General features: G+C 48.6%; 1 protein-coding gene across 2 annotated transcripts in view; it reads left to right on the plus strand.

The window, feature by feature from the left end:
* The window catches only part of RPS6KA3 (ribosomal protein S6 kinase A3), a 168,993-nt gene that overhangs the window by 111,422 nt on the left and 39,604 nt on the right, over window positions 1-17,967 (plus strand). For both annotated transcript variants that reach the window (XM_075335415.1, XM_075335416.1), the window contains exons 7-11: window positions 4,069-4,175; window positions 4,516-4,553; window positions 13,403-13,545; window positions 15,562-15,632; window positions 17,272-17,360. In XM_075335415.1, coding sequence (XP_075191530.1) covers window positions 4,069-4,175; window positions 4,516-4,553; window positions 13,403-13,545; window positions 15,562-15,632; window positions 17,272-17,360 — 448 coding nt within the window. The remainder of the gene's footprint in view (window positions 1-4,068; window positions 4,176-4,515; window positions 4,554-13,402; window positions 13,546-15,561; window positions 15,633-17,271; window positions 17,361-17,967) is intronic.

Raw genomic sequence — 17,967 nt, forward strand, 5'->3', positions numbered from 1 at the left:
GCTCTGCCGCTGTCTCCTCGCTCTGCCGCTGTCGCCTCGCTCTGTCGCCTCGCTCTGTCGCCTCGCTCTGTCGCCTCGCTCTGTCGCCTCGCTCTGTCGCCTCGCTCTGTCGCCTCGCTCTGTCGCCTCGCTCTGTCGCCTCGCTCTGTCGCCTCGCTCTGTCGCCTCGCTCTGTCGCCTCGCTCTGTCGCCTCGCTCTGTCGCCTCGCTCTGTCTCCTCGCTCTGTCGCCTCGCTCTGTCGCCTCGCTCTGTCGCCTCGCTCTGTCGCCTCGCTCTGCCGCTGTCGCCTCGCTCTGCCGCTGTCGCCTCGCTCTGCCGCCTCGCTCTGCCGCTGTCGCCTCGCTCTGCCGCCTCGCTCTGCCGCTGTCGCCTCGCTCTGTCGCCTCGCTCTGCCGCTGTCGCCTCGCTCTGCCGCCTCGCTCTGCCGCTGTCGCCTCGCTCTGCCGCCTCGCTCTGCCGCTGTCGCCTCGCTCTGCCGCCTCGCTCTGCCGCTGTCGCCTCGCTCTGCCGCCTCGCTCTGCCGCTGTCGCCTCGCTCTGCCGCCTCGCTCTGCCGCTGTCGCCTCGCTCTGCCGCTGTCGCCTCGCTCTGCCGCTGTCGCCTCGCTCTGCCGCTGTCGCCTCGCTCTGCCGCTGTCGCCTCGCTCTGCCGCTGTCGCCTCGCTCTGCCGCTGTCGCCTCGCTCTGCCGCTGTCGCCTCGCTCTGCCGCTGTCGCCTCGCTGTCGCCTCGCTCTGCCGCTGTCGCCTCGCTCTCCTGCCTCGCTCTGCCGCTGTCGCCTCGCTCTCCTGCCTCGCTCTGCCGCTGTCGCCTCGCTCTCCTGCCTCGCTCTGCCGCTGTCGCCTCGCTCTCCTGCCTCGCTCTGCCGCTGTCGCCTCGCTCTCCTGCCTCGCTCTGCCGCTGTCGCCTCGCTCTCCTGCCTCGCTCTGCCGCTGTCGCCTCGCTCTCCTGCCTCGCTCTGCCGCTGTCGCCTCGCTCTCCTGCCTCGCTCTGCCGCTGTCGCCTCGCTCTCCTGCCTCGCTCTGCCGCTGTCGCCTCGCTCTCCTGCCTCGCTCTGCCGCTGTCGCCTCGCTCTCCTGCCTCGCTCTGCCGCTGTCGCCTCGCTCTCCTGCCTCGCTCTGCCGCTGTCGCCTCGCTCTCCTGCCTCGCTCTGCCGCTGTCGCCTCGCTCTCCTGCCTCGCTCTGCCGCTGTCGCCTCGCTCTCCTGCCTCGCTCTGCCGCTGTCGCCTCGCTCTCCTGCCTCGCTCTGCCGCTGTCGCCTCGCTCTCCTGCCTCGCTCTGCCGCTGTCGCCTCGCTCTCCTGCCTCGCTCTGCCGCTGTCGCCTCGCTCTCCTGCCTCGCTCTGCCGCTGTCGCCTCGCTCTCCTGCCTCGCTCTGCCGCTGTCGCCTCGCTCTCCTGCCTCGCTCTGCCGCTGTCGCCTCGCTCTCCTGCCTCGCTCTGCCGCTGTCGCCTCGCTCTCCTGCCTCGCTCTGCCGCTGTCGCCTCGCTCTCCTGCCTCGCTCTGCCGCTGTCGCCTCGCTCTCCTGCCTCGCTCTGCCGCTGTCGCCTCGCTCTCCTGCCTCGCTCTGCCGCTGTCGCCGCGCTCTGCCGCTGTCGCCTCGCTCTGCCGCTGCCGCCGCGCTCTGCCGCTGTCGCCTCGCTCTGCCGCTGCCGCCTCGCTCTGCCGCTGCCGCCTCGCTCTGCCGCTGCCGCCTCGCTCTGCCGCTGCCGCCTCGCTCTGCCGCTGCCGCCTCGCTCTGCCGCTGCCGCCTCGCTCTGCCGCTGCCGCCTCGCTCTGCCGCTGCCGCCTCGCTCTGCCGCTGCCGCCTCGCTCTGCCGCTGCCGCCTCGCTCTGCCGCTGCCGCCTCGCTCTGCCGCTGTCGCCTCGCTCTGCCGCTGCCGCCTCGCTCTGCCGCTGTCGCCTCGCTCTGCCGCTGTCGCCTCGCTCTGTCGCCTCGCTCTGCCGCTGTCGCCTCGCTCTGCCGCTGTCGCCTCGCTCTGTCGCCTCGCTCTGCCGCTGTCGCCTCGCTCTGCCGCTGTCGCCTCGCTCTGCCGCCTCGCTCTGCCGCTGTCGCCTCGCTCTGCCGCTGTCGCCTCGCTCTGCCGCTGTCGCCTCGCTCTGCCGCTGTCGCCTCGCTCTGCCGCTGTCGCCTCGCTCTGCCGCTGTCGCCTCGCTCTGCCGCTGTCGCCTCGCTCTGCCGCTGTCGCCTCGCTCTGCCGCTGTCGCCTCGCTCTGCCGCTGTCGCCTCGCTCTGCCGCTGTCGCCTCGCTCTGCCGCTGTCGCCTCGCTCTGCCGCCTCGCTCTGCCGCTGTCGCCTCGCTCTGTCGCCTCGCTCTGCCGCTGTCGCCTCGCTCTGTCGCCTCGCTCTGCCGCTGTCGCCTCGCTCTGTCGCTGTCGCCTCGCTCTGCCGCTGTCGCCTCGCTCTGTCGCCTCGCTCTGCCGCTGTCGCCTCGCTCTGCCGCTGTCGCCTCGCTCTGTCGCTGTCGCCTCGCTCTGCCGCTGTCGCCTCGCTCTGCCGCTGTCGCCTCGCTCTGTCGCCTCGCTCTGCCGCTGTCGCCTCGCTCTGCCGCTGTCGCCTCGCTCTGCCATAGAATCTCATCAGTTACAGCTGCCATCTAGCTCAGTAATTGGAAAATCTTCACTTTTTTGTGTGTATGCCTATGTACACAATGGGAGAAAAGTATGAATGGAATTTGTGTATTGTTCTTTTACACACACCCTAAAAATCTATAGTTTTGCTGTAAACTTATGAAATGCGTTAACTAATAGAAATATCATCTATATATCTGTACTACCTACTCACATGTCGGCCTTGAAGGGTAGATTTGCATCCCAGCTACAAATTCCCTTTTAAATAGACCAAACCGTGTTGTGCAATAATGTGGTAAACTTCATTCCTGTATATACCATTACCATAAAATCTAACAAAAAGTGTCATCCAAACGTTTTCCTATATAGTATAATAATGATCTATTGGCAAGCTGGCCTTCGATTACTGATTGTCAGGTGGATAACACAGATCATCGTATGCTGGCTTCCCCCAGACCCTGTTAATTAAAAATAAATAAAAAAAAATACATAAAAATTTGACAGTTTGAAATGAAAATAAAATTCACCCTTAGGATGTGTACTCTGAAGGCCCTCAGTCTTTTAAAGGGTTAATCTGACATTTCCCCAGTAGCATAGAGATCTTTAGAAAGAGTTTCTAAAGATCTTTTATATGCTAATGAGGGCAGCAACTTGTTGCAAGGGCATGATTTTCCCCTTGCTATTCGGCCCCATTAGCATGTTGATACTCCCCTGTTGGTGTGCTAACATGCTAATGAATGCGCAGTGTCAGAGGATGGTCGCGCTCACCTCTCTGCTGCCATCACATCCGAGTCCTGATTTTGACTCCTAGTGCACATGACCGCCTGGTGTACGAGTCCTGGCTTCAAAGCCATGCAGTACGCATGACCGAAAGTCCGGGATTATGAGCGCGGAGCCGAAATCCAAGACTCTGACGTGATGGCAGCAGAGAGGTGAGCGCGACCATCCTCTGACATGTGCATTCATTAGCATGATCGTACACAGAATAGCCAGGGGAAATCACGCCCTTGCGATTAGTCGCTGCCCTCATTAGCATATGATAAAAGATCTTTAGAAATACATTTTCTAAAGATCTCTTTATCGATGCTACCAGATACAGGGACGGTTAGGCAGGGATTGGCAATATGCACCCAGAACTGCTCGTGACATATTGCACCTGACAGGTTCCCTTTAATGTTGGTATGTTTACGGAGCACATATAGGGGCAGGCAAAGACCAATGTGTGCATTTAATTGCGGGAGTGTCATAAACCAATGTCTATCAGCAATCTGATCCACAGAATTTTATGGGCAGCTTTTCTTTTTACCCTGGATTTAATAACCGTGACCCTTCTAAATGATAAAGCGTAAGACAGAAGAGAAATGACTAGAAGCCTTTGTGGTTATTCAGTCCATCGGACATACAGATCTCGTAGTATAACATTCTCCGCTACCAGAGTTGTATGGTTGGATACATACAGGATAAATGATGGATATGTCAATTCTTTATTTCATTTTGTAGGTAATGTTCACGGAAGAAGATGTGAAATACTACCTGGCAGAATTGGCACTTGCTTTAGACCATCTTCATACACTTGGTATAATATATCGGGACCTGAAGCCAGAGAAGTAAGTCCTTGGTGTATATGACTTGGCACGTATTTGGTCCTTAATGTCTGGAAAGCTAAAGAACCATACAACGCTGCTATTCTTGATCTCTGTTATTGATTTGGTCATGTCCGGTTGTTCCCTGCTGCTCGAGCTGTGCTTTATTCTTGTAATGAATTTTATCTCTGCAGAGAAAGGTGACCCACAAATGCATGGTATGCTGACCATAATGTGTAGTGCAATGACTTCTAAAATGGCTCATTAGTGAAACGCTTTAGTGAAAAGCTTTAACTTTTTTTTTATTTTTTTCCAAAGTAAATTTAAAAGCCCACTAATTTTGTCTAATTTTTATTCTTTCTAGTATATTGCTTGATGAGGAGGGTCACATCAAGTTAACAGGTATGTACAAATGAACTTTAAAAGCAAAGTGAAAATCTGTTTTGGTGCCTTTTTTATTTAATAAATTAAGTAGATATTTTAGGTTTGAGAGTAGTGGGCTTGCTGTACAGTTATCTCATTGCTGTATATTTATTTATTTATTTTTTTAAACTTAAGGGGACTTGTCACCATTTTATTTTTGTTTTTTCTTTCACTATGAAACAGTGTCCCCTTCTGCAGCTCCTGGGCTGCATTCTATGAAGGTGCACCTTGTGCCCTGACTCCCCTTGCAGACCCCAAAAATAACTTTATAAAACCTGACCGTTATGAATGCTAATCTAGTCGGGTGGGGGGTCCTCTTTTTCGGCTCTTGTCCCCCCTCCTGCCTCTGCTCGCCATCTTCCTTTCTTGATTGACGTGATTACACCGCCGTCATGCACGCTGCTCCGACAAATCTTGCGTCTGTGCAGTCATTCCCCCGACTCGCGCAGGCACTATTCGCCCTCACAAGAGCCGGTGCGGTGTTTGCACATGCGCAAGCCGGGGGAATGACTGCAAAGACGCAAGATTTGTCCGAGCAGCGTGCATGATGACGGCAGCGTCATCACGTCAATCATGAAAGGAGGATGGCGAAGAAGGCCACAAGGAGGGACAGGAGTCGAAAATGAGCACGCCCATCTGAGCCCCACAGGTCATTCGCATACCTAACGGTCAGGTTTTATATAGTTATATTCGGGGTCTGCAAGGGGAGTCAGGGTACAAGGTGCACCCACATAGAATGCAGCCCAGGAGCTGCAGAAGGTGACACTTTTGGTTTCATAGTGAAAAAACTGGTGACAGGTTCCCTTTAAACTCTGTCTACCTAGCCTGATTGACAATTCCTCAGAACTCCAGCTGCTGTGATCTCCCACTGCTCAGTACAAGCTGCAGCTGTCAGTTCTGCTGGGTGGGTGGTGATTTGAATATACTTGGCGTCATGAGCTCTACCATTCTTCTCCAATACTCCATTAAATGATTTTATAAAGAGGATCTGTCAGTAGCATATCGGAGTGCTATCTAAAAGTGTGATTGTAAGGCCCTTACATTCATACCATTATAGTAGAAGTATGTTGAGACATTAGGGAAAAATCTGTTTTTAAAGTTTTGGGTTTTTTTTTCTCAAGCACATCTGAGCGGGCACATAAATTCTCTGCTCTAGTGCAGTGTTCTGCCCACTGCTGGCTTCCAGTTGTTGATTGACAGGTCACTCTTCTGTGACCGGTCTCTCCTGCCTGATGATCCTGCGAGATCAATGTACCTGCTCCACAATGTCAGAGGAGCGCACTGCTCAGGTGCCATCATTGCAAGGAACCTGGGCAATGACTGCTCCGATGCTGTGAACGTCTCATGATGATGTGGGAGCCCGTACATCTCTTACAGCGTAATCAGGATATCACTGTGAAGGTGCCCTTGTGATGAAACGAACCCCGGCAATGCCGGTGCAGGGGAGACGCGTAACTGAGGGAAGAGGGATCTGCTAAACAAAGGCTGGGGCTGACTGGCAGCAGCGAAGTACAAAATAGTACAAGTGAGGTAAGTGTCCACTTCGATACACTTGAGAATAAAAATTACCCAATTAAATTCCTCGAGAAAGTTATGAATGTAATGAGCATCAGCGGGGCTTTACACTCGCAGATTTCTTTAGTGAATGAGTCTCCTGCTGACAGGTCCTCTTTAAGATCAGGATTATACTGCCAATCTGACATGGCATTTCAGAGTAAGTATACTAGCTTCATCAGGTGGAAGATATCTATTTAATAATCTATGCAGTTTGTATTGCAAAATCTGCTGACAAATCAACTTTAAAGGGGTTGTCCATTACTTTTATATTGATGGTTTATCCTTTAGATATGTCATCCATAGCAACTTGGTGGGGGTATGACATCAGGCCCTCCCGCCGACCATCTGTTCCCAGTGCTGGTAGCTGCTGGAAGCAATCAATTGTTAATTAGAACAGAACAGCTCTGACAACTGTATAGTGGCTGCAGCGGGGTACTGCAGATCTACTTTCATTCATTCTAATAGGGTCAGATGTACAGTAAATGGTCATGGGTATTGTTAATGTATGCGCTTCTTACAGGAATCGTGTATGTCTCCTGGCAGGCATCTACTCATACATCGTCATTAGTACCACTCTCCTCCTGCTGCTGAAATGACTAGCAACAGAGAACACTTTTAAGTATCAACCACAAAATGGAAAATTATAGCGAAGCATGACACTATAGACAGTCACATCTTAATCATACCTCCCAACTTTTAAAGAAGGGAAAGAGGGACAAAGTTTGCAACGCGCGGCAATTTTTTAGGCCACGCCCCTAACCACACCCATTTTACAAACGGCCACACCCATATCCACTCCCCATCTACACCCATCCAGCAAACAAACTGCAGAAGCTGTCCGTGATCGCAATGTGCAGAACAGGCAGGGAGTTAACTACAGGGTGTGCAGGCGGCTAGGACCCAGGAGGAGAGCTGAACAGGGTGTGCAGGCAGCTAGGACCCAGGAGTAGAGTGAACAGGATATGCAGGCAGCTAGGACCCAGGAGGAGAGCGGAACAGGGTGTGCAGGCAGCTAGGACCCAGGAGGAGAGCTGAACAGGGTGTGCAGGCAGCTAGGACCTAGGAGGAGAGCTGAACAGGGTGTGCAGGCAGCTAGGACCCAGGAGGAGAGCTGAACAGGGTGTGCAGGCAGCTAGGACCCAGGAGGAGAGCTGAACAGGGTGTGCAGGCAGCTAGGACCCAGGAGGAGAGCTGAACAGGGTGTGCAGGCAGCTAGGACCCAGGAGGAGAGCTGAACAGGGTGTGCAGGCAGCTAGGACCCAGGAGGAGAGCTGAACAGGGTGTGCAGGCAGCTAGGACCCAGGAGGAGAGCTGAACAGGGTGTGCAGGCAGCTAGGACCCAGGAGGAGAGCTGAACAGGGTGTGCAGGCAGCTAGGACCCAGGAGAAGAGCTGAACAGGGTGTGCAGGCAGCTAGGACCCAGGAGGAGAGCTGAACAGGGTGTGCAGGCAGCTAGGACCCAGGAGGAGAGCTGAACAGGGTGTGCAGGCAGCTAGGACCCAGGAGGAGAGCTGAACAGGGTGTGCAGGCAGCTAGGACCCAGGAGGAGAGCTGAACAGGGTGTGCAGGCAGCTAGGACCCAGGAGGAGAGCTGAACAGGGTGTGCAGGCAGCTAGGACCTAGGAGAGCTGAACTGGGTGTGCAGCTAAGGGTATGTTCACACATCAGGTTTTTGCTGTGCGGCACAATCCGGCGCCTTGCGGGAAAAACGCATCTGGTTTTTTTTTGCCGCCGGGTGTGGTTTTTCCTCATAGACTTTTATTAGCGCCGGATTGTGCCGCATGTACTTGCGTTTGATCCGGTTTTTGCCTGATGCGGCAAAAAACGTCACTCTGGCGGCCGCACAGGACGCAGAGAGGAACGTTTTTTTTTCCCAGCGGCAAAAAAATGCATAGCGCCGGGTGCGGCGCTGTGCGGCATGGTGCATAATGAGGTGAGGTGCTATGCGAGCCGGATTCGGTGTCATGCTTCAAACGCCGGAAGCATGTACCGTATCCGGTTTTTACTTCTGAGCATGCCCAGAAGTGATATAAATTCATTGCTTGTCAGAAAATCAATCAATCACTCACTCTCAAACTCTCTCTCACTGACTGACTCACTGACTCATTCACTCACTCTCACCCACTCACCGATCACTGGCGCAGGGCTGCACGGCTGTCACACTGCTCCGGCAGGTTCTCCTGATTTGAAAATGCCGGCCGCTCATTATTCAATCTCGTATTCCCTGCTTTCCCCGCACACCGGCGCCTATGATTAGTTGCAGGCAGACACGCCCCCACGCTGAGTGACAGCTGCCTCACTGCAACCAATCACAGCAGCCGGTGGGCGGGTCTATATTGTGCAGTAAAATAAATAAATAAAAGAAAAACGGCGTGCGGTTCCCCCCCAATTTTGATACCAGCTAAGATAAAGCCACACGGCTGAAGGCTGGTATTCTCAGGATGGGGAGCTCTACGTTATGGGGAGCCCCCCAGCCTAAAAATATCAGCCAGCAGCCGCCCGGAATTGCCGCATCCATTAGATGCGACAGTCCAGGGACTCTACCCGGCTCTTCCTGAATTGCGCTGGTGCGGTGGCAATCGGGGTAATAAGGGGTTAATCATGGCAGGCGTCTGAGACACCCCCATTGATTAACCTGTAAGTGAAAGTAAATAAACACATACACCCAAAAATATCCTTTATTTGGAATAAAAGGCAAAAAAACACACTCTTTCACCATTTTATTAAAATCCCCAAATACCCCCTCCAGGTCCGACGTAATCCAGAGGTCCCACGACTATTTCAGCTCTGCTACATGAAGCTGACAGCAAAGGCAGTAGAAAACCGCCTCTCTCTATCAGCTCCACACAGCAACTGAAGAGTCGCGCTGTCAGCGGCGACGTCACTGAGGTAATGCCGGGTTGTGTGCGGTGATGATGCGTGCTGGGTAGTGCCTGCGTGTGCGGTGATGATGCGTGCTGGGTAGTGCCGGCGTGTGTGGTGATGATGCGTGCTGGGTAGTGCCGGCGTGTGCGGTGATGATGCGTGCGGTAATGCAGGGGTGTGCGGTGATGATGATGCCTGCTGGGTAGTGCAGGGGTGTGCGGTGATGATGCGTACGAGGTAGTGCCTGCGTGTGTGCGTGTGGGGTCTCAGCATAAAAAAAAAAAAAAACGGATCCGTCGCATCAGTTTTTTCACAATCTGAGACGGATATGTTGCATCAGGCACAAAGCAGATTGTGCCTGATTGGGGAAAAAACTGATGTGTGAACAGCAGCTTTGCCAGGCAGGAGATCATGCACTGATGTGTGACAGCAGCTCTGCCAGGCAGGAGATCATGCACTGATGTGTGACAGCAGCTCTGCCAGGCAGGAGATCATGCACTGATGTGTGACAGCAGCTCTGCCAGGCAGGAGATCATGCACTGATGTGTGACAGCAGCTCTGCCAGGCAGGAGATCATGCACTGATGTGTGACAGCAGCTCTGCCAGGCAGGGGATCAGTGGTCGGTAGCTGATAGAAGCATTGGCAATGCTTCTATCTGTGCATATTACCGGCCAGTGCTGTGCACCTACAGGAGAGGACACAAGTGGTAAGTACACTGTCCTCTCCCCAATGTCCTGATCTACCGTGGTGTGCCTGCAGCATTGAGAAGCAAACACTGTGTGATTCTCAATGCTGCAGGGCAGGCACACACGATAGATAAGGACACACACGATAGATAAGGACACACACGATAGATAAGGACACACACGATAGATAAGGACACACACGATAGATAAGGACACACACGGTCAGAGAAACAGAGGATCTCACGGTCCGGCCGGGGGGGGGGGGGGGGGAGGGGAATCAGCGCTGGGGAGATTCAGTTTCATACCTTAGCAGCAGCACAGAGCAGACAGAGACTAGTTTCGGGCAGCGCGCTCCTCTGTTATGCCACGTCACGTGTTAGGATGGTAAGACGGAAAAGCAGGGAGGCGGGGGGAGAGTGGGTGGGCGGAGCCCGGGATACGGCCGTCCCGCCCGTGACAACGGGACAAACTATGCAAAGCGTGATAGTCATCAGAAAAGAGCAAAGTCCTGCACTACACATGCACTCATACCGCACCATAGGCTCATTCCTTACTGGGATAACACGATCCAGCTGTCAGGTCAGGAAACCGGTTCAGTGTGCAGGTCGGCACAGGAACAGTCAGTCCCAATAATACCAAAGAAGAAGAATACGACCGCACCAACTGTGATTTTTCATCCGGTGAATCTTTATTCCATTTTAACGGTGTGCGATGCAGGCGGGTGGAGGAGACCTGGATGCAGCCCCTATAATAATAACATGAAAAAATATACAACACAAAAATATATATAAAAAATGGATTTATAGTGTTAAAGTGAATTCGGACTAATAATTAGTCATAGAGAAAAAAGAAAAAAAGAAAATTAAGATGTGTGTGTGTGTGTGTGTGTGTGTATATATATATATATATATATATATATATATATATATATATATATATATATATATATATTGTGGTTTGCACATAAAAAGAATACATATATATATGTATAAAAAAAATTATGTACAAATTAATGTATTGAAGGAGCAGTAAGATACTCTGTACTTTTGTGTATAATCCGATTCTGGTTTACTTGTAAGATTGTTTTTAATATGATACATTATGTAGCCGATTGTCGGAGGCATAGTATCTTTTATTGTATTACACACTTCACTTGATTACAATGTATGTGCGGGGAGGACACCTGGATGTGCACTCCTATTTAAGGAGAGCTCGCCTCACCCCACATGTGGACCCGTAGAAGCCCATTCAGAGGCGAAACGGCCGTCGTCCGCAGCGAGGGGCTGCATCCAGGTCTCCTCCACCCGCCTGCATCGCACACCGTTAAAATGGAATAAAGATTCACCGGATGAAAAATCACAGTTGGTGCGGTCGTATTCTTCTTCTTTGGTAGCAAAGCGTGATAGTCCCGCTGTATCCAAGACGGTTGGGAGGTATGTCTTAATGCATAGTCTTTTGTGAAATGTAAGACAAGCTAGAGATGGATACTGCAGTAAGTTTACCATATACAGTCATGGACGAAAGAGTTGGTACACTTGAAATTGTTTCAGAAAACAAAAAATATTTTTTTCCACAAAATTATTGCAATTTGGTACCCTTACAAAATTGTGGGTAAAGAACTGTTTGAAGCATGTAAAGATCGTTCAAACTCACCTATAACAGGTGTGGGAAATATGAAAATCACAAAGGAAACCAGATAAAAAGGAGAGAACTTGACTCCATCTTTGCATTGTGTCTGTGTGTGTGCGCGCCACACTAAGCATTGAGAACAGATAAAGAGGAGAAGAGAACTGTTTGAGAACTTGAGAACCAGAATTGTTGAAAAGTATCAACAATCTGAAGGTTACAAGTTCAGCTCCCAGCTCCAGAGATATTGATGCTCCTCTGTCCACATTGTGCAACATAATCAAGAAGTTTACAACCCATGTCACTGTAGCTAATCTCCCTGCATGTTGATGGCAGAAAAAAATTGATAAAAGGTTGCAAGGCTTGATAGTCTGGATGGTAGATAAGCACCCCCAATCAAGTACCAAATAAATTCAAGCTGTCCTGCAAGCTCAGGGTGCATCAGTGTCACCTGGAACTGTCGACATTTGAATAAAATGAAATGCTATGGCAGGAGACACAGGAGGACCCCAATGCTGACACAGAGACATAAAAAAACTAGACAGTAGTTTTCCAAAATGTACGTGAGTAAGCCAAAATCCTTCTGGGAAAATGTCTTGTGAACTGATGAGACCAAGATAGAGTTGTTTCGTAAAGCACATCATTCTACTGTTTACCAAAAAAAGGCAATGAGGCCTACAAAGAAAAGAACATAGCACCTACAGTCAAATATGGTGGAGATTCAAAGATTCAAAATTGTTTTGCGGTCTCAGGCAGTCTAAACCTTGACTATGCACAAAGCATCATGAAATCTGAAGATCAACAAAGAATTTTGGGTCACAATGTAGAGCCCAGTGTCAGAAAGCTGGTTTGTGTCCTAGGTCTGTGACAATGACTCAAAACATATTTCAAGATGCCCCCAGAAATGCATGCAACAAAGCCCTGGGAAGTTCTGAAGTGACTAGAAATTAGACCAGATCTAAATCCCATTGAACACTTGTGGACCGATCTTAAAGTTACTGTTGGAAGATGGTGCCCTTCAAATATAAGAGACCAGGAGAAGTTTGCAAAAGAAACATGGTCCAAAATCCAGATGAGAGGTGTAAGATGCTTGATGATGGTTATAGGAAGTGATTGCAGTCATTTTACTTTTAAAGGGTGTTAAGCCAAATATTAATTTGAGGGTGCCAACAGTATTGTTCTGCCCATTTTTGAAGGGTGTTTTTGTGAACTTATTTATTCAATTTTCCTAATTTCCAATTTTTTTTTTCTTTTTCTTTATATATAACCCTCTCCTGTGGTTTTTTTTTTTTTGTTGTTTTTGGGTTTTTTTGCCTGCGGTTCCAATGCACATAAAATAAATAACCATAAACGTGTAATTGCAATAATTTTCTGTCTGAAATGCTTTCAATTTTAGCTATAACTATTTAAGGTTTGACTGGCTGAATAATGTAATAGAGGACTCCCCATCAGGCTTAGGCTATGTGCGCACGTTGCGCTGCGATCTGCACCGCAGCGTAACTGTATGTGTCCTGCGTCCCCAGCATAATCTATGAAGATTATGGAGGAGCCGTGCATGTGGCGTCTTAGAGCGCAGCGCTTCGGCTGGTGCCCTAAGCGCGCGTTCTAAGAAGTGACATGTCACTTCTTTCCTGCGCTCTGCCTGCAGGTCCCACTCTGTCTATGGCAGGGGCTGCAGTCAGAGCGCATGAAATCGGCTTTTTTTTTTCCCATTACGGACTTTCTGCAGCGATTTGAAGCGCACGTGTGCTGTTCAAATCGCTGCAGAAATGTCTGCAGTGACTGTACGCAACGTGCGCACATAGCCTTAGACTGTGACATTCACTTACTGTCGGTGTTTTGTTTTGAAAGGTGGAGGCTAATTTAGTAACTAATTTATTAATTCCTTCTTCATGACATGGTCTCTGGAGGCAATGCTACAACCAGTAATAGATTTGTTAGTGACATACCGCATCTCACAGATGGATGTTCCATCATTAAAAGGTCCTAGTTTCCTAACAAACTACCCATTCTAATTTTACTTATTTTATCCTTAATTTTTTTGCTGCAAATGTGAAAACATTATTGTAACTAAATATGTCTTTATATTTTAGATTTCGGACTTAGTAAAGAGTCTATTGACCATGAGAAGAAGGCATACTCTTTCTGCGGGACAGTGGAGTATATGGCTCCAGAGGTTGTAAATAGGCGAGGCCATACACAGAGTGCCGACTGGTGGTCTTTTGGTGTTCTCATGGTAGGTGTCTTCATTCCTAGTGCTTTCGTTATAGTATTTCTCATCTTGTCACCTATTCTGGACCAGTTTTTACAGTATATGGACAGAAGACTCTCATCCCACCTAGATTTATAGAACCCACTTTAAAAAAAAAACAAAACAACCCTGCAAGCAGTTTCCGGTTTCAGAAAACCCCCTCTTCCCCAGAGCATTTTGTTTTAAAAACAAATACGGTTTACTCACTTACCTTGGACCCCTCTCGGGGTCGTTGTCCCCTACACCCCCCTCTCTGGGTCGGCCCGTCCCCCCCCCCCCCCCCCCCCACCCTACATTTCTGAAAATCCCTTTTACTTTTGTGGCCCATACATGGGTGTAATATGAGGGTCTCTGTTCTGCAATGCGTTTCTTGTATCCAGCACTGTGCTTACATTGGGATTGCAGCTCCTGGGTCAGGGGTTTGATTGTGCGACACGTTTACTGCCTATCATACACGTTACTTGCAGATGGCTTTCACAGTGTGTGGGGAAATGAACCTAAATCCTGTAGTATACATGCAGGCTCCCACCATCTGCTTATGATGCGTAGATTGAGAAGGGTCTCTACCACTTGCCAAATCTGTGTCTTCATTCTCCAACACTGGTTAAGTATTTACGAATTCCTAGAAAAAAAATGTATGCAGGCTCAGTATTTCAATGTGGACAGGCTTTCTTTAGTATGATACATTTCTTTTCATTCTTATTTGCCCTCACATTTTGTTGTTTTATTAAAGTAGGACAATCTCACTTGAAACAAAAATGAAAGCTTTTAAAATGTAAAGTAGATCAAAACCAAAATGCAAAAAGATAAAAATATAAAATTAAAGAATGCGATTTAATAGCATAATGCCTGGGTCTGACTCTGGTTAGTGGTACCTATACACAATTTTATCATCCAGTTACCTCTGAGCCTTTATACTCTGTGTATTAGTAGCTTTCCACAGCCCATGAAAGACGAGCTCGAATAGAGGAACGAACATTGGAGCATTTAACGAACATTGGAGCATTTTAGTGCTCGTCCATCACTAGTTAACATCTATATCTGGGATCCACGTCAATAAATGGTGACCAGCATCTTATGTATATGAGGGCAGATGAACAATTCCTCCAGTCTGCTGGGAGAAGGGGATTGGCACATTCTCATTTACTGTACAACTCGATGACCTTACCCCTCTGCTGTTGATCAAATGTCGGCTCCCCTCCTTATACACATGCATGCTGTGTTTCCCGAAGTTGCATTTGTACTCTACAGGAGGTGAATCAGCCATTCCCCGTCATCTCTCATGAGAACATACTATTGGGAATGTTGAAAGTTAATGTTACTGATCCTTCCTTCTCCTGGTATCTGCAATCAGGGAGTATTCGGGACATCCCCTATACATGTATATGGGCTCCTTTTATATCATATGCCGCCTCTTCCTACATGGAATAACCAGTTATATAAATGGCTTTTACGTGTAGTATTGTTCACTGCATCCATTAAGTGGCCAAGATTGAACAGTAGCCAGTCTATGAAATATTAATGGGCTTAATAAAACAAAGTAATTGCAAGTATGCTGGTCAGTTAAACGTGGTCATATGCACGTGGTGTCCCTTTTCCTTGATTAAAACTGCTAGTTTATTGTCCTAAACCTCAAAGATATAAGATGTAACGTAAATTATAGTCCTGCCCAACTGATTTCATTCATGTGACCCTTGGTGGACAATTGTTGTTTTGTACACAGCGCTGCGGTCTGTTCTAGCCGCTCGCACCTCCTTATCTTTCTCTCCCAGGAGATATAAAAATAACCCTAGTAAATGTACCAAGAGCAGCCACTGATTAGAATGGAGCAGATTTAGTGTGCTGTCAGATGGGGGCTCGGAGAGGAACACTAAACGTGTCCTAGTCTCATGCATTCAGGAGGGGAAGTGTTGTTCCACTGCTGGATGAAGCATTTTCACAGTCCGTCCGATAAAAGTAATGTAATCGTCTAATGCATTTGGTTATCTGTTTTGCCCGCAGTTTGAGATGCTTACGGGTACCTTACCGTTTCAAGGAAAGGACAGAAAAGAAACTATGACCATGATTCTGAAGTGAGTAGTCTCTTACATGGGACCTGACCCTATATAATATGTATGTGAGAGCCATCTATGATTGCCCTTATAAAATCTGAGTAATAGATAACCGATGCCGTGATCCATCCTGCGTATTTCTAGGAAATACATGGGCTGTTGGTTGTGCTTATCAAGTAGATCACCCTACGTGTCAGGGAGAGGATACAGGTCATTTTTAATGCAGAGGTTTCCTATAGAAATCTTGTTTCTGCTACTTGAATCCTCTCCTTGTAAGTGGGAGCAGATTGGGAATAGGGGAGAGACTGCTGGCAGTGCTGGTTACAGCCGCAGCTCACTATACACTGAGTGACGCACAGACACCGCCCAGATGACTGGAAGTCCGATACTGCCTGGAAGAATATTTGCTCCTGGCAGCAAGGCGATCTGTGCCAGAGCTGAGCAGCTTCAGAACGCTATAAATCTGCAGATTATCCCCATATCTGTGGGCAATTGTGGGGGGTTTTTGGGTTTTTTTTTTTTGGCGGGGGGGGTTCCCTTTTAAGCAACTGGACTTTTTATTTCTTTTTACAATTCTGCCTCTTACTGGATATTAAAAGCCGTCATGGTCCTCTCTGTAATAAAATGAATATATGGAAATACAGTAAATGTCTTTTAGCCACTAGATAGAAAAATATCATCACAATTTGAGAGCTCTCATTGGTTGATGACTAAAAAAAAATAGTAACAAATAGCAGCTTTGAGATGTCTCCGTCCTGTGTTATACTTTGCCTGATGCAGATACCGGAGTAGGCTTGAAAGCTTGTGATTTGTCAGCCATGAAAGAGTATCGACCACTGAGGATTCTCAAATTGTAATATTTTTCTAGCTGGAAATGACCCTTTAAAGAGGACCAATCACAAGGATTTTAATATATGCACTAAAACCAGTGCTATACTGGAGCGATCATTCTGACTTTATACATACATTTAGTTGTGGGGTTGGATGTATACTTTCTGAAATACAGGCAAGTAAAGTTTGTGAAATGCACTGTTATTTGATGAGAGGTGGGTCGGTCGGGTATTACTAGTTAATCCCGCCCCTGCCTGTCCTTCCTCCCCCTGTCTCTTATTACAAGTGGAGGAAGGACAGGGAGGAGGAAGGTCAGACAGGGGCAGGAATAACTAGCAAAACCCGACCCACCTATTAGATATTCCGTTGCACCTTTCATCAAATCACTGCATTTCACAACCTTTACTTGCCTGTATTTCAGAAAGTATACATCCGATCTCACAACTATAGGTTTGTATAGAATCAGCATGATAGTGCCAGTATAGCAGTGGCTTTAGTTTATATAGGAAAATCCTAGTGATTGGTGTGCTGTAATGGACTCTGCAGCCAGCCTCTTACATGAATTTATATACAACTTCACAGAAAATAATGATATTGCTGACTTATCCTTTGGATCCCTTATGGAGATTTGTAAATTGTATCCGTCATTCCTGTGGATAAGGCCATAAATGTAGACAGTTGGAATACTCCCCTGTACATGAGTATTTCTTGTCTGGTAGAAGTGCACTATGGCCGAGTCATTCCCATTGTAACCTAGTTAAGAAAAGTCTGGACTGATCTTCCATTGCGTTCACAAGTCATCTTTGCTGTGATTTGTCTGATTCTCTAGGGCCAAGCTTGGGATGCCTCAGTTTCTCACTCCAGAAGCTCAATCTCTCCTCCGTATGCTTTTTAAGAGAAACCCCACCAACAGATTGGGTGAGTGATTCTATTCAAGAAGGATCTCTGAGACCTCCTGCTTTTTAGTATGTTTTTCAGTGAGGCTGCTTTCACACATCCGGTTTTTGCTTAGCGGCACAATACGGCGCTTTGCAGAAAAAAACGCAACCTTTTTTTTTTCCGCCGGTTACATTTTTTTCTGCCTAGACTTGCATTAGCGCCGTATTGTGCCGCATGGCCTTGCGTTGCGTCCGGTTTTTGCCGGATGCGGCATGTTTAGCCCATGCTGCGGCCGGATGTAACGTTGCCTGGCACGTTTTTTGTGTGGCGAAAAAACCGGATCAGGCGCGATGCGGCGCAATTTACAATTCAAGCCTATGGACACCGGATGCGGCGTCCTGCGGTAAAAACCACATCCGGCCACCGGATGCGTTTTTTTTTTTTTTTTGCACTGTGCATGCTCAGTATCAAGCCGCATCCGTAAAAAAACGGATGGGCCGCATGCAAAAATGTATGCAACGGATCAGTTTTTTTCGCCACATCCATTGCAAAGGTTTTTGAGCCGGATTGAGCCGCACTGCAAAAACCGGATGTGTGAAAGCAGCCTAACATGATCTTTTTTTTTTTTTTTTTTTTTTTCTACTGT

Source organism: Anomaloglossus baeobatrachus, chromosome 2 (assembly GCF_048569485.1).
Source record: "Anomaloglossus baeobatrachus isolate aAnoBae1 chromosome 2, aAnoBae1.hap1, whole genome shotgun sequence".
Taxonomy (NCBI): domain Eukaryota; kingdom Metazoa; phylum Chordata; class Amphibia; order Anura; family Aromobatidae; genus Anomaloglossus; species Anomaloglossus baeobatrachus.